The 17,080-nt window shown below is 40.2% G+C and overlaps 1 protein-coding gene and 1 non-coding gene across 3 annotated transcripts; both read right to left on the bottom strand.

The window, feature by feature from the left end:
- Positions 1–14,203, bottom strand: trnau1apb (tRNA selenocysteine 1 associated protein 1b). Of its 2 annotated transcripts, none has more exons than XM_033650852.2 (9): positions 14,035–14,203; positions 13,232–13,329; positions 12,626–12,725; positions 11,672–11,724; positions 8,871–8,999; positions 8,279–8,395; positions 7,179–7,473; positions 2,760–2,805; positions 1–1,096 (listed from the first exon to the last, which is right to left on the bottom strand). In XM_033650852.2, the coding sequence occupies exons 1-9, from the start codon at positions 14,068–14,070 to the stop codon at positions 960–962; spliced, it is 1,011 nt and encodes a 336-aa protein (XP_033506743.1). In that variant the 5' UTR covers positions 14,071–14,203; the 3' UTR covers positions 1–959. The 2 variants fall into 2 exon arrangements, with proteins under 2 accessions (XP_033506743.1, XP_033506744.1); XM_033650853.2 differs by having other exon boundaries at positions 2,760–2,802.
- Positions 14,204–14,797: 594 nt separating this feature from the next.
- trnaq-cug (transfer RNA glutamine (anticodon CUG)) lies at positions 14,798–14,869 on the bottom strand. Its single transcript has one exon. It is a non-coding gene; the product is annotated as a tRNA-Gln (tRNA).
- Positions 14,870–17,080: the final 2,211 nt, after the last annotated feature.

The following is a 17,080-nucleotide window of genomic DNA, read 5'->3' as shown; positions in this document are numbered from 1 at the left end:
TTTTACTCCTAAATTTGTTTTATTGATAAAACGTCTCCACAAAGAAAATATATACAAAACCTCAGCCATCAAACAGCAGAAAATAAATGCTGCGTCGACATCTGATACAGCAAGTCAGCTGAACCTCACTGAACCATTACACAGTTTCACAGCGTTCAAAAGCATTAAGAGGTTGTACAATCCATCTATTACACTGACAGACATCTAGCTTCTTGTCTGGAAAACAGGAATAAATTACCTTTGTGACTTATTACTGTTAGGTCAACTCAGTGTCAGCATCTGTCCATACTTTTATATCTTTTACTTCAGAAAAATTAAAAAACTGAGAAAAATTCCTTCATTAATTAAAAAATGAACAAGACAAGACAGACTGATATCCTGCAAATACTAAATTATCATAATGACCATCATTTAAGGCATAGTTTGAACTTCTGTTGTGAGAGGACGATCTCTTCTTTAAAAGTCAGGGCCATACCCAATGAGTAAAGTTAGCCTTTGTTGGTGTCACCATTTCAACATGGATCAACAAAAGTGGCAGAGGAGTTTGCTCCTTAGTGATATCATTAAATGGGAAAATATTGACGCATGACATTCAGTTTCCAATGCTACATCTACTGTGTGCCAGTCAACAGCAGAGAAGGCTACTTCAGCTCTTCCTCCCAAAGCTTGTAGCTCTGGGTCTGATTTATACTGGAGTTCATACAGAACAGTTTGCACTAAACAGTAAAGTCTCTGATTATTAAACACCATTTTCAACATTACCATCTTGGTAAACATTAAAAGTGAATTGTTTGTGTGTACTTTAAAAAGGGAACAAGTACTTGGGTTTAGAGAAGTACTGAGACAGTGAACTGAAGCTGGCCTTTTTAAGGTGTCAGTGTGGTGTCAGATCATGGCAGGTTACGGGAAGTACAAAATCAAAGTATTTAAGGTTTAGGAAGGGATCAGAAGAGGAATTATCAGGAGAGGGAGGGGATGGGGGAGTTAACAGAATCCAGGGGTTCCCAGTGACAGCTCATCATGGCGTCATACAGCTCCTCGCTGCGTTGCATAAAATCTTTGTTCCACTGCTCCACATCACATTCAGGGATGGGCTCTGTAAAATACCACCAAGCAATGATTGGTACACATCCTCGGTATATGGTTATCTGTGCATGCAAACAAAAGGGCACAAGGCTAAGTCAAAGTAATAACGCCACAAACACTGGATACCTCATTAGTTGACGATACAGTAATGCACAGGGCCCCTCTGAGGCGCCAGACAACCCTGAAGTTGTGGATTTATCAATCATATTTGTGAACAGTTACTGCTACCCCTCCTAAAAATAAGACTTAAGGGACAGTTCAGATTTTTTTAAGTGGGGTTGTATGAGGTATTTATCCATTGTCAGTGTATTATATACAATAGATGTCTGGTGACACGCCCCCAGTTTGGAGAAGCAGACTGAAGACTAACATGGAAGCTAAGCAATGTACTGTTGTGGAGGTGTCAGCAACAAAATTTATTTTAGCCACCTGAAAAAAGTCCCACCTGTTAGACACTAATTTCCAATGGGAAAATGAAGCCCTTATATCACTCTCTTCAACGCCAGACTCCATTGAGAAAAGCCCCAGTTTAACAGTGTTGAACACAGGAGCTGCTGGTCCACCGCTGCCTCAGACAGTTATTCTGTTCGTGTTATTGTGTGACTTAAGCATTTTGAAGGGTTAGTTTGGATTCACCAAAGTCACACAATAACACAAACTAACTAACTGATAGAGGCAGCAGTAGACCACAAGCTCCTGTGTTCAGCAAGCTAAAATTACTGTTTTTGTCAATGGAGTCTGGTGCCTTTGATGAGAGCATAAATGGGGAACTGAAGCCGTTTATGGCTTTCCTGGTCGTCAGACAGAAAGGTGAAGCAGTGAAAATACTCTCTTGATTTTTTTTTTTTAGGTGGGACTTTCTTAAAGTGACTACAGTACATTTTGTTGCTGACACCTCCACAGCAGTACATTGCTGAGCTTCTGTTTCAGTACTACAGCCTGATTCTCCAAACTAGGGGCAGGCTTACCGCCATCGACTGTATGTAATACATTGACAATAGATAAGAGCGTCATACAACTCCACTTAAAAAAAATCTGATCTATCCCTTTAAATCAGTGGTTTCCTGCTAATTACCATTAAGATATGTGATAAACATAACTAGTTATGGTAAATATTGAAATGTTCGTGTCAAGGTGCTCCAAGCATTAAGCATCTAGGCTGGCAACAGGAATGCATGTACTTATACATAGCATATCTTGTACCATAATAATGGAACACAGAGGTGGGCGGCATGGCCAAAATCTTCTATCATGGTATATGTAATTGTATATCACAGCAAAGGAATATATCACAACTGATTATTTTCTTCTTTATCTGGAACTCCCATACAAACAAAAAATAAATAAAGATTCCTGGGAATAATAATTTCAAGTGTTACAGATTTCTGTATCTACAACTTCACTCTCCTCCTCCCTGTCTGCCCAAATCAAGTTACTTTGTCAGGCAGCTGGATTCAGGAGATTGCAAGATCACCAGATCACAAGATTACATAAGAATCCAGCCCTCATCAGCTACACAGTCTGCTCTGAATAGCTCCTGGAGTAGAGATGGTATTACCAAATCTCTACTGGTGGACACATTTCTACCTTTGCATGGTATACCGTCACATCGTCCAACCCTAGTAGAAAACAAACAAACAAAAAGAGCTTTTTCATGATAAAAAATGTCTTACCTTCTGCATTATCTTCCTCCATATCTCCACCCTCCTCATGGCTCTGCTGGGGGAGATATTAAACAATAGGAATGTCATATCACATTAATAAAAAAACATAATAAAAAAAACTGGTGGAACCTTGGTAATCATGCTACCATCCAAAAGGGTATACATTCAAGTCTGGAAATACACAGTAGTTTTAGTAAACACCTCACATTTGTGTACAAACTGCTGTTTTATATGATTTTTGAGTTCTTGTGTGTAGACATATGGACATTTTATTTCTCCAGAACGGAGAAATGACACTGTACTAATGTAGGACCATTAGAGGATTCCAAAATAGGGTTTAAAATGCAAAGTGCTTTTCAATAACAATTTCATCTGTGTGTTCAGTACAGAGTGCATGTTCTGCCCAACTTAGCACATAATCAGGAAATTGAGCATAGCTGTAGTTCAGGCAGGACACATTGTCAAGCTCCGCTCACATCCCAGCTACATCAGCTGATCTCAAACAGCCAATCAACTGATGGAGCAGCTGATTGATGGAAGGGGGTCAGCTGATAGATCACATGATTCCTTTCTATACAACCATTTGGCAAATCTCATTCAGGGCACCTTATTTAAACTGCTCTGGCCTGCCTATTGTTGCTGCTTCCTCTGCAAGCCACTTTGCAACCCGCCTCCACCCCAGCTCCTCCTTTTCATGTTGTGTCTGACTTATCAATGTCATTTCTGTTTGTCATTGATGCCGGCTCTGTTCTGTTACCAGGGGTTTTTTGCTGCTGCTCTCCATTGCTGCTGGTCTTTGCCGCTACTCTCCCAGCTTTTCCCCCACAGCAATACCAACACTCAACTCCCTCTGTTAGCATGCATATGGACTTGTTGTAGTTGTTGACTGTGTTGTACTACTGTTGTGTTCATTGTTATGTGGTTTATTGTTTCAGGTGTGTCACGTTGTGGGGGTTTTGGCTACAGGGCTATTGTTTTCCGCGATATGCTCTGTGGATGTCTGTATGCACTTTATTCGTGTATGTCTGTACACACTTGTTGATGTTGTGGCTATGAAGCAGTGTCCTGTATATATGTACCGAAAGCAAATACCACCGACTCTGGCTGTGTGGCAATTAAAGTTCTATTCTATTCTATTTAGGCTTTCCATGTAGGCGCATGGAAGGGCAGGGAGGTTTGCCCCCCGAGGCTCCAGGAACACACCGCACCCGCCAAAGAACTAATGCAGAACATAATCTCCTATAAAACCACAAACTGCCATCTAGGGCTGTACCCAAATATTCGGATATTCGAATATTCGTTTCTATGGGCAGGTATTCGTTATGAAAATTTGGTATTCGATATTCGTTTTTTTATTTGCTTTTTTTTTTTTTTTTTTTAAATTATTATTTTTTTTTTTTTTTTTTTTACAGATTTTTTTGGTGCTAAATGTAGTCTTTTTGTTGTTGGTAAATGTGAAATTATAGTATAGCCTACCAACTGAGCTTGTGCGCACGGCATGCTTGAGCGCATCCGTCTGAGGTTGTAGATCAATGCCAAGTTTTACCACTTTATCACTATTCCCTCTAAATGTTTGTTTCCCCCGTTTTGTACAATAAATTATCATTAAAAGTTTCAACAAGTTTCTTTTGGAGTGTGTGACACAAGTGTGTTTTGAAAACGACTGCGGACTGTCACGTGCTCAACGCATCAGTACCTTCGGATGCCATGACAGTAATAGATTATAGATTAATAGATTATAATAATGTCAAAATATCATTTACAGACCAATTTAACAGACGATCACTGCTGCCCGACCCACGTCCCACGGGTTACGGGTCGACCCGCGCATCACTACTCGGCTCAGTCTATAAATGCTGTACACAACAGTAAGGCTATAGACATTATATTCTATTCAGGCCGGCAGAACCAGCAGCGCATTGGCTCTACAGTGCACAGCACTGCTGATTAACCATTTTATTGCAGCACAGAGTGTCTGCCAGCAACCAATTCCTTGCAGAGGCTTCCTACAACTTGTTTCAACGGTTCCGATTTAATCAGAATACAAATTAAACATGGTGACTAGCCAATGTGAAAATCAAAAGAAAGCAGAGAATAATGTACTAAAGGAGACTGTTGTGCCATCACATTTTTTGTGGTTTGAGAGCAAAGATCCAGTTGCCGCTGTGCAAATCTCCGCAATACAATTAGGTCTGAAAAAACCCCGGAATCCCCCCTCCCCCGCGAACGAATATTCGTTATAAATTCTGCTGAGGGTCCAAATGTTAAAAGATGGTATTCGGGACAGCCCTACTGCCATCGCTGGTAGGTAGATTGTTACATTTTGTCAGAGGCAGGCTAGAAAATGAATAAACGTATTTCCCGAACAGTTCATATGTATTTAAAGGAGCTATATGTAAGAAATCTAAAGCAAATAGTCGTAAAATCCTCCTAATATGTCACAGAGACTAAGAAATAATGTTCATATAACATACTGATCTCACCGACAACAATAGTACAGCCAGAATATTCGCATTTAAAAAAAATTTTACGGTCCGCAAATCATGTTTATGTTTTGATTTTGTGTTTTGGCCTGTTGCGCCACCCACCGCCGTCTACCAGTCACGCAGTCAGTAGAGTCTCAGCATCAGTTACAGTTACGACTGAGCTACAGCAGCACGGCAAGCAGCATTAGCAGTGTCCCAGTACATAGCATTAGCAGTCTCCTCAGCTGTATCCTGGCAGCAGTGTTAGCAGCAGAGAAGCCGGACTTGCTCGAACGGTCCGCTGGAAAACCGAAGATCAAGGACGGCAGCCGCCCATGTGCAAACAAATCAGTCTCCAGCGAATCTACCTAGAATCTGTAGGGGAGGGGGGGGGGGGGGGGGGCGGACATGACTCGTGGCAGTATTTTGAATTTGAGTGCAGTAACCGTTTTGGCCACATTCTTACATACAGCGCCTTTAAAGGGATAGTGCACCCAAAAATGAAAATTCAGCCATTATCTACTCACCCATATGCCGAGGGAGGCCCTGGTGAAGTTTTAGAGTGCTCACATCCCTTGCGGAGATTGGCAGGCGGAGCAGCCAGCACACCTAATGGCAGACGGCGCCCCAGACTAACGTTCAAGAACACAAAATTGAATCCACATAGTATCTCCATACTGTTCATCCGTTGTGATCCAAGTGTGCTGCAGCCCCGACATAAAAAGTTGTTTCGAAAAACGTCATAAGAACTGTTTTTAGCCTCACTGTAGCCTGTAGCTCTGACTGCTTCTCTGTGCTCCGTGTTCACGTGCGCGCGCTGTGTTTACATCACGTGACATGTGCACCGCAGGGAGAGACAATGGTAACCACAGTAGCTAAAAGATAATTTGCACTACGGTCTTTTAGCAAAGGACAGCCCAACATGTCTGAAGACTTTGAAATTGAGGAGGAACAGCATTTCTTTGTTGAGCCGTATTTGTTTGAGCCCGAGTATACGGACGGAACTCAGGCTACTGGACGAAGCAGCCGCTGCAGCTCATGAGCCTCAGCCAGCCGCAGAATACCGGAGTCGAGCACTGGAAACCTGGTGGTGTAGTTGTTTCAAATGCAAAGCAGCGCCAACGGATGAAGAAAGTCTTTGCTGCTCAGACTGGGAATTGGCGATGCCTGCACTTGAGAATCTGGACATCAGTACTGACGAGACTGCTGCTCTTCAGAGACTGTGCATCACCGATCACAGCGAGCACACGTGAGCGCGGAGTACAGAGAAGCAGTCAGAGCTACAGGCTACAGTGAGGCTAAAAACAGAGTTCATATGACGTTTTTTGAAACAACTTTTTATGTCGCGGCTGCAGCACACTTGGGTCACTACGGATGAACAGTATGGAGATACTTTGTGGATTCAATTTTGTGTTCTTGGACGTTAGTCTGGGGCGCCGTCTGCCATTAGGTGTGCTGCCCGTTCCCCCCGTCAATCTCTGCAAGGGATGTGAGAACTCTAAAACTTCACCAGGGCCTCTGTCGGCATATAGGTGAGTAGATAATGGCTGAATTTTCATTTTTGGGTGCACTATACCTTTAAATGTGAAAGGTGTTTTGAGCCTAACCCTACCCATTCAGCATATTAATCAGGGCTACTTGTTGCCAACAAGAGCTGATCCTGGTCATCTTTTTACCCTCATTGCAATGTTGACAGTTTCACACACGTGTGTCACTGTGAACAAGACTGAGTGGACTCTTCGTTGTATTGGTGACAACTTGGTGGATAAGGAGGCCAAGCATGTAAACAAGTCCATTTTGGAGATGCAACAAAGTGGCCTTTATCTTCACTAGTGGAGGCTGCCTGCTTGCCATTACTCAAACTCTTTGTACTCACTTAACATCCTAGACGATCTCTGTACTGATCACACACATAAAAAGCCTTCAATCAATTCTTTTAAGCATGTCAAAGTATTTCCCTCACCTCTACAGCTCCTGACATGTCAGTGGGTGGCATCCCCATGGGAGGTGGTGGCATCATGTGGCCAGGTGGTGGGTATCCATAGGGTCCATAGTTATAATTGTAGCCAGTGTTATAGCCGGTGTTATAGCCGGTGTTATAGCTGCTGTTGTAGCCACTGTACTGGTCGTAACCACCCCACTGAGAGTAGTAACCCTGACCCCCATTGCCATGGTTGCCATAGTAACCGGACTGGGTTTGGTTGTAGTTGCTATGGTAATTCTGGCCTTGGCCGCCGTGGTAGCTGCTCATCTTCTGACTGTAACACAAGAAAGACAACAAAATTTCATTAATATCTGAAGAGATGAGAGTGAAGGGCACTTTATATATGCTCAGGTCTTTGATTCAAGATTAATTTAAAAGATAATGTAGGTTATGCAGAAGTATGTGCACCCCTTTGACTGTCATAATCAGTTAGTCAATTACAGTTCAAAACAAATTTTGACCTCATATAAACACATTACACTTTGGGATTGCTGCACTTTATACTTCACTCTGCTTAACTTAGACCTGTTGTCCTTGTCCGTGGACACTTTTATGAACCATCTAGTGGACGGAAAAGCACAATACACTAATTGATGTAAAAACAAGATGGCAGCCACCTGTGCCAGGTCAGTCTACTGCTGATCCAGACACAAAAGTGGACAAGGTACAAAGCAAATTTTGTGTTTGCAACTTGTTTATATATGCTTTATGTGCTGGTGCAGCCATTTTCTGCTGCAGCTACTTTTTAAATCTTGTATTACCCATTGTCAAAACGTTACTACTGTATCGCTCATGATCCCATCCTGCCGACTGTCCCGTTTATAAAGACATTGTTTCGATGCTGTTACTACCTCAGCTGCTGGCTTAAAGGCAAGACATCTGTCCCCCATTCCGTGATTATACCTTTTATATAGAACAAGATGGCATAACAGCATGAAATTCCCGTCTTGAAAAGGCAGTGTAAAAGGGGCGACATGCAGGGGAAATAGGAACACTTCATGACCACAAAGGTTCTTGAATAACAACCACAGAACCATAGCATTACAGGAAGCCACCACATACCCTGGTCAGTGTCTTACCTCTTTGCCACAGCAACACTGAGTCTGAGCGGCTTTCCCCCCAGCATCGTACCCTGGCACTCTTCAATCGCTTTCTTCTGCTCGCTCTCTTCCCCAAACTTGACGAAGCCGTAACCTCTGCAGGTGAAAAACAGTTACACCTCCTCTCCACACCAACACACACTCCATACTTGGCATTTAATGGCCACTTATAATGAGAAACAGAATATAATGGGTATTATTATGGTAGAACTGAAACTTGTTGTTTTACTTTTAACATGAGGTAGCATCACTTGAATTGTGAGTTGCTCTTGCTTAGCCTATATGGGGAAAACAATAGTTTTAGCATAAGACGGCAAGTAAACATTTCTTCAGCCTTTTGTTCGAAAATAGATGAAGATGGTGGTCAACGTCCATAGCACTGCTTTTAAACAATTACACTACAAGAAACATTTTTATATTATTGTATATTTATTACAATAATATTCAAACCAGGAAATTATACAACACGCCAAGGAAACAATGTGTAGTTCAAGAAATCATTTGTAGTCAAACTGACTGAACATTTCTAAAGCTATGTTGCTGTTGGGTCCAACTCTTTGAGCTGACATACCTGGAGTATCCATACTGGTCAGTGACAACTTTGGCTCCCTTGCAGGAAAGATACTTCTTAAAAACTTGGTGTAGTTGGAAGTCATCCACCTCAGAAGCCAAGTCGCCCACAAACACTGAGAACTCCGGCCTGAGAGAGACAGAAACTTTGATCACATACTCCTTATACACCAATACCCGCCAAGTATGAACAGGGCAGCTGGGTTTGTTACTGTTTTTCCTCTTTAATTAAAACCAGAGAAATTAATGGGAAATTTCCTTGGTCTGAAGCTTCACATACTATAACCAATATTAACAACATGCAGTCTTGAAAGGACATGCTACTTAATCCCACCACAAACATCCATAAAATAAAAAAACCTAACCTCCAGCCCAGCATACCTTCAAACTGGAAGCAGAGATGCAACTTAGGTATACATGATTCTGTTTTAACTTTAAGTGAGAATAATCATACAGTTCCCCTAAAACCTGTCCTATCCCATCCCTTTCCTGTTTATCTGAAGATGTAGCCCAAATATCAACTTTCGAACACACTAAAATTAAATGAGTTTGGTGCAGCGTCACATATTTTGTTACTGCATTTTTTAATATTGAGTGGTAAGTGGGAGCCTGGGGAAATACAATATATTATTGTAAATCCAACATGACAATATTATCATATTGTTTTATCATTTTCCAAGATTCTGTAGTCTAGCAATATTTTTTAAGCAAACTGTGACTAAAGAGTAATAAAAACTTATCAAAGAGCATCTTAACACCCCCATGAAGTCCCCATCAGTGAGCGCGTTTACATGCACACTAATAAACCGATCATTATCTGATTTCTGGAGTTACCTGACTATTCAAGTGGTCATGTAAACAGCATAATCCGATAGGCTTTATCAGATAAAAGCCATCCACTATGTTAATCTGACAGCTTTTGGTTCCTTTCAGATAAAGATTTTACATAAAATAGTATATTTTTATATTCTCAGTGTTTAAATTGTCACTTTTATTTTATCTTACTTATATGTTATGCACTTTGTGTGACAAATTTATATACAATACACTTGTATATTGTACTTTGCAGTACTTTTACTCCAAATCTACCCAAAGTATGTAAAATTGGCTCCACATTGATAAACTACACATTAGAATGCTCTCACATGTATTTGTTAATGATAACAACAAACAGTACTGTAAGAATATAAGCTGTCAGCATGATGAGCGCTTTATTTTGTAAATATATGACTTGCGTACTTCGAGGTTTTTCAAGGATATGAGTACCTACTGTAACAGGAAGTTTGAGTTTTATGTCATGTACTTGAGGAGAAATCCAACTGAAGGACTGGATCATGTAAACCAGGTTTTTCTGATTATCAGATTATTGAAGTGCACATAAACGTGTCAAATCGAATTATTACCATTACCTGATTATTCCCAGTTATCTGATTATTGTGCGCATGTAACCGTGCTCCGCTGGCTGTGGTCAGAAGTAAACAGACATGAAACTTCCAACAGCAGAGGGCAGTGAAACACTGCTTTTCAGCCTGGTGTTATAAGATTGAGAGTATTGCACTCTTGTAACATTATCGGACTCACAGGGGACCATTTGACAAAACACAAGAAACAAAACCACCAAATACTAGAAGATAAAATTTTGTCTTATCCTTAACATTAACAAAATGAGTAAGCCTGACATTTGGAAAAACAAAACAAAAACAAAAAACAAAACAAACATAGTTAATTAATCTCACCAGTTCTCAGATGTTCCTGTATTCTACAGAATGTGAAAGAACATTTCAAGTATTTCATTAAGGAGTAAGTTGATTCACTTTGTTGAAATGTCCTCTCAGGTTAAATATCAGGTCATAGGAATAGCTGACTGGTGGACTTAGAAAAAAGTATAAAAGGGGACCTATTATGCTTTTCCCTATTTTCTGTCAAATATATAGTGTTACATCTAGGATGTTCATATTAAACATGGCCAATGTTTCAAATAATGAGGTAAACGTTTTTATAAGTAATCCCTGTGAGCAAAAACCTTGGGCCTCGGACCTTTTTGAATACTCTGTTTACAGCACTTTTTTTCTACTTTGGCTACAATATGACATCAGCTCATGACAAATTTCTTTATGTGATCATCTGCTCCAGGCTACCTAAAGTGTTTACATCATGTAGCCTACACTCCCACATGTTAACATCAGGGAAACATGTAATCTTCATTGCAAGTGTTGTTAATATCTCCCTGATCTGAGATCATATTCATGCTGGAAAATGTCCAGTCATCAAGATTTTGTTTTAGAAGTTTTTTTGGTGATTTTTCACAGTTGAAAGTGCAGCTATATGTTACTATGCTATAGTAATTCTCCTGCTGCAGGTACACCACTACATGTAGCTACATGCTAACGTCAGGGAAACATGTAACCTCTGTGGTTGATGTTATGAATTTCTTCCTGAATTCTGATCGCATTCCTGTTGTAACACTTCTGATTGTAAAGATTTTGGTTAAGAAGCTTTTATTGATAATTTAACTAAGCTAGTGTGATGGTGCAGAGATGCCAAGATACAGAGGGCCTGGAAATGCTGATCAGTCAGTGCAGATTGGGCTTTTTCAAAAGGGAGGGCTTAAAGAGTGAAGGCAGGTGTTCCAGAGACAGCATGAGGAAAATAAGGTGTTTTTGAACACTAAGGCATGTAAAACATATTCTAGTAGAAAGCCAAAATACAATTATGAACATAAAAAGAGCAAATAGGTACCCTTTAACATAACTTTGGACTCAAACAGTAACATGAAAAAGTTCAATGTGAATGGTATCTTACCCTGCCTCTGGCCGTTTGCCGTAGGTGGCATAGTTTAGCTTAAACTTCCGGGGCTGCACAGGGAGAGAGAAAACACAGACACTAAGCCAACTTCAAACACCAGAGATGTGTAGTATAGCACTGATATTGCTGGAAATAAAGAGTGGAGTTATTATGGTTGTTGTTATTTGGGTTTACATACCTCCACCACCCAGACCAGCCTTTAGCCCATTCCTCAGTTAGTTCCTACCAGAGACTCTATTCACCAGCTTCAAACAAAAGTACATTCATGTACAAGCAGCCTCTCAGCCACCTTCAGCAGCAGGTACAGGCTGGGGGACAGGGGAGCCCAGTAGCTTGGCCAGCTCACAGGAGCCATTAAAATATCAAATGCAGAAGCAAGCGGCTGAAGCTCGCAATTTTACACACCACTTGAGACTGTAGAGACATTTTCAGGCTGGCATGACTTTTTTTTGTTTTACATCCCGAGACCCTTAAGTACACTTGCTGTCACTGCAGCCAATATAGTAATTAGTTTTACTTAGTATCTTATCTGTAACTGGTATCTCGCATTGCTTCTTTGTAAACACTTGGGTTTAATTCACTGGGGAAGCACAATGGTGATCATGAAATTAACACAAACAGCAAATCGAACAGATCTGTTGTATTAACAAGAATTCTGGTGTGTTTACAGAGCAAACTTACCACCTCATATTTTATTGACTCATTTAGCTAATCACTACTGAGTTACTGTTATAACAAAGGAGGACCAAGACTAGTGGAGCTCCACTATCCACAGTCAGATCAACAATTAAATACTGCTCAATAACATAAGTCTAATACTGGGAGAAAAAAGGAAGGCAGTATTAAATTGTCAATAATATATTTATAGAGAAACAATGATCATATTTATTGCAGTAAGGAATGCATGAAAGATTTGAGTAAGCAATTTTGAAATTACACCATAGAACTGACCGGGTTTGATCCAGGAACCAGTTTTCCATTCAGTCTTTGGACACAACGGTCGACACTCGCTTCATCTGCCAGCTCCACAAAGCAGTATCCTGCTGAACCACTGCACATGAGGACAGAATAATTAGGAATTGATGCCATTCATGTCATTGTTTATAAAGTAGTGTCAACACGTATATTATATGTCACACTAGAGGCCAATGCTGTTGTGTTAAATATCACGCCTCTTTTGATTTTACAATGTCAGCATGCTATCTAAAATCATGCACAGGAGCCACATGATACTGCAGTTATTTGGTTCTGTGTAAAAATGCAAAGGTGGCATTAAGGAGAGACCTTGTAGAGGCCCTATAGGATGATCTCTATGTAAAAAGGGCTTCTGTAACACCAGTGCTACATGCACCAATATTAATTGCTGGTGCACCTAAATGAAGAAGTTAGGCGCACCAGTTCAATCGGTGTCAAAAGGTTGATCTGAAGCCCTAGGGTTAACACTTTTTAACACATTTTTTCTATGGGAAAACTTCAGCACATCTAATTTTCTAACAGCTGTCTTCATATACCTATCACAGGGATTGTGTATGGTATAAAGTGTTGTGTATATCCTACCCTGTTATCCTGTGAGTGATGATCTTGACTCCAAACGGTGATTCTCCCATAGCACTAAATGCCTGCTTGATGAAGTTCTCATCCATGTATGGGTCCAACTAAGAAAGAAGAAAGTTTTACATGCGTCACATTCACTTGCAGCCAATACCTTTGTTCATAATAGTACTGAAGTATGTGCACATATCTAAATTGTAAAAGCTGTATTTAATGTATAAGATTGTTACAGCGTGGTTACTGGGTCCTTCTTGTTGATGCTACACAATCAGCTTTAAAGTATTTTAGAAAAACTGCTTAAGAAAAATTCAGTACAATTCATAACGATAAGTAACAACAAGCTCCTTTCTTCGGGAAACGTTTTAAATTGTTACACATATGTAAGCGTTGACTATTACCATTGACGGCGACTATTTGATTAAGGGGTCTCAAAACCCATAAAAGAGAGCCCAAATGCAAAGGCCATCATAACACCTAACGTGAATGCATCGCTGGGTTCAATTCTGCATATCAATGAACGATTGTCGTAAGCTTGTACCAAGTTAGCTAACGCCTGCTTCAAGGTGAAGGCAACGATGGAGTTAAAGGGGTATTTCGTGAATCATTTGACCACCAATGTAAAATAACATTACTTGTGTTTATGACTGTGTTACGCCAAGGTGTACCTAAGTACCTTACAACAGAGTTTGGGCTAAAGTTTTACAACGTGGTCAAATATGCAGGCTAACTTAGCATAACCGCGCTAACAGCTAGCAAGCGTAGCTAAGCTAGCGTCCACACACTGAAAGACACAGAGATTTCAGACATACATCACCCATCCACAGGCTCGTCTGTCTGTTAAACATCTTGAATCTGGACCAGAGATAAAACAACAGAGGGGTTCGCTGGTGTTAAGAGTTAGGAAAATTTACAACGTTAAAACTTCTCCACACGTTATGCTAAACGCATCGATAGGTGCTTCCGCTTCCGTCTCAAACTGTGACACTTCCGGTGTTTGCCGAGCTCTATATATTCCCCCCCGTAAACTGAACGGCACCGCGCACAATACCGGCAGTTAAATTCTAAGAATGTTGGTACAACAAACAGATAACCCGGTTTAACCGTCTGAACGACACTTTACTGCGAATTTCGTCTAAAAATCACGTCCCAACAAGGCTCGACTGGAACTGGTGTAAATAGTAAAAGCTTCGGATAAACGGTCGCGGAGCACCTCCTCATTGCACACATGGCACTGTCAATAGAAACAGGATTTTACATTTTACATTTCCCCTGCTTACTTCACAGATAACAAATATCATCATCAATAATATGCTAAAATGCATTAAATGTGTTAAAAATTACATTTCTCTGAACTCTTCTTGGTGTCTGCCTGTGTACCGGACACAGTGCTTTCTCCCTTATTAAGAACCATTTGTTATTGTTCCCCTCCTCTTCTATTGTAGTTCTCCGACTACAATGAATTCGAATTAATTTGCACTGTTACGACTGATCTGAATGATTGATGTTGTGTAATTTCAGTTGTAAACCGTGGTAGCTGTGATAGAAGGTTTTTATATTGACTCTCAAAATGTTAGGTTCCACCGAGATTTGAACTCGGATCGCTGGATTCAGAGTCCAGAGTGCTAACCATTACACCATGGAACCGCTGAAAGACAGCGGTATTGCGTCCAGAACACATCCCTGTGATAGGAAATCCCCATTTTTATATAGTCTATGGAAATGTCACATAAGATGCAATGTCAACATCCGATGTAATGTAGCACTGTCATGTCTGCTGCATAACACTGTTTTAAACCATCGCTGCTAAGACCCTGTGCAATATCCCATATCTTTATTATACTGTGTATATATTGTAAATAGTCTTGTGTGTACAGTAATTCAAGTTAGTGCATTCAATTTAGTATGTATATATATATATATATATATATATATATATATATATATATATATATATATATATATATGTATGTATATATATATATATACATATATACACATATATATATATATATATTGTCACCCTCCTTTTTCTGTCTGTGCTTTGAGCTGCTGTGACATGTGAATTTCCCAATATAGTCCTTAATAAGTCAAAGTGCACATAATACTTAATGCCCTCTTGTCTCTCTCAACACTCCACACTGTCGGATCTTACCTAATGACATTTTTTTATTTTCATTTTTTTGTTTTTTTCTTGCATTCCCCGACATGTGTCCTGCTCAAGTGGACAGAGCGCCACCAGTCCATTGACTCCATCATGTGGTTGAAAATCGTACTGCAGCTCATTTCCCTCTGCCACCTTACGCAGTGTGGATGACATTTGGATTCCATGACAGGAGTGGCCTAGACTCACAAGTCAGTCTTTAGACGCTTTGCTTAACTAAACGATCACAAGGCGGAGATCTCTGATTGTCTGGTGGCGAGACTATGAAAATCTATACAATCAGCACAGGACACCACAGATGAGTGTCACCAACTCAGTATCTGACCAGGTGTCTCCCCTTCTGTTATTGAGATATGATGTTGAATAATGGCCAGAAAAATGTTATTGTATGTTATTGTTATTGTATAACATTATGATGAGAGACTATGGTGGCTGACACAACCATGCATAAACACGAATGGTCCAGTGTTGAGCAAGAGGGCTGCAACCGGCAGCTACAATATGGGTTAGGGTTAGGGCAACAATGAAACCACTAGGGGCACCCTCAATGTGCGTCCTCTACAAGTGCTTGTTTTTTGCCTGTTATTATAAATGTCTGACAACATTATGCAACACTATGTCTTTTTGTTGAACAGTACAATCCTTTTTGTTACACCAGAAACAGCTCCAAAACCTCTATTGACTACTGTCACACCTAACTGGGTCAATTAAAGATTTATTTCAATCAAACTAGGGATGGTGATTGTTGGAACAGTGTAAAGACAAACCTGAATGTTTTTTGTGAGTTTTATTTTGTTTCTGTTTCAATTTCAAACATCATTGTCTCCACAAGTCACTTCGACACAAAAACCTGGGAAAATATTAAAGTTTCCCTTTAAGGAGCTGCTAACTTCTACTTTTAAAATACTTTTCAGGTTTGTAAAGTGAAAACACATAGTGCCCCTTTTACTATAAAGACAGCAGAGTTATTGCTTTTATTATTCCATGCAAAACCTGCTGCCTACTTTACCCACAATGCTACTTGGCGATCGACAGTTCAATGTGAGTTCCAGGTGTGTTAGGCTGGTAGCAGCTAATATAGCCTCAAAAATCCAGCCTCCAGCAGAGATGAAAAGTGGGATACAGAGGTCTGGTACACTCACGTCTTTATAAATCCACACCCCCAGATTTCTTTTTTTCATTTTCAAACATGTACTCCTCAGCTTCAACTGAGACTGACTTACATGACAACACCTGATGACATTTATCAGATTTCACACACAGCTCCCTCTGGAGCCACAAAAGACTTTATTCAACATTTTTCAAATATGCAGTAGTACTCCCCAACACCTGTAAACACACTATGACTTCATATTATGTAAAATTAATGGAGTTCCCCTTTAATCCATAACTCTGATTTGTACTCAACCACTTCTTTCTAACAGCACACAAGCAGCATAATCCCAGATTGAGAGAATGTACATCACTCATATCTCCACCCCAACAAAACTATATTACCCATGTGATTTCCATGTCACTGTAATACCACTTAAATTGGTATTGCAGCATTACCCTTGCATATTATCCATCGTTACCATAGCAACATCTACAGAAATCATGTTGAGAGCTGTGGCTAACACTTTCATCTTAGGACAACGATCAAAGGCACTCGAATCATAAAACTGAAATGTAGCACTTGAAGACCCGACCTCTTG

Source organism: Epinephelus lanceolatus, chromosome 12, assembly GCF_041903045.1.
Source record: "Epinephelus lanceolatus isolate andai-2023 chromosome 12, ASM4190304v1, whole genome shotgun sequence".
Lineage (NCBI taxonomy): Eukaryota > Metazoa > Chordata > Actinopteri > Perciformes > Serranidae > Epinephelus > Epinephelus lanceolatus.
The sequence above is the reverse complement of the archived record's forward strand: the minus strand, read 5'-3'. Positions and strand labels throughout refer to the sequence as shown.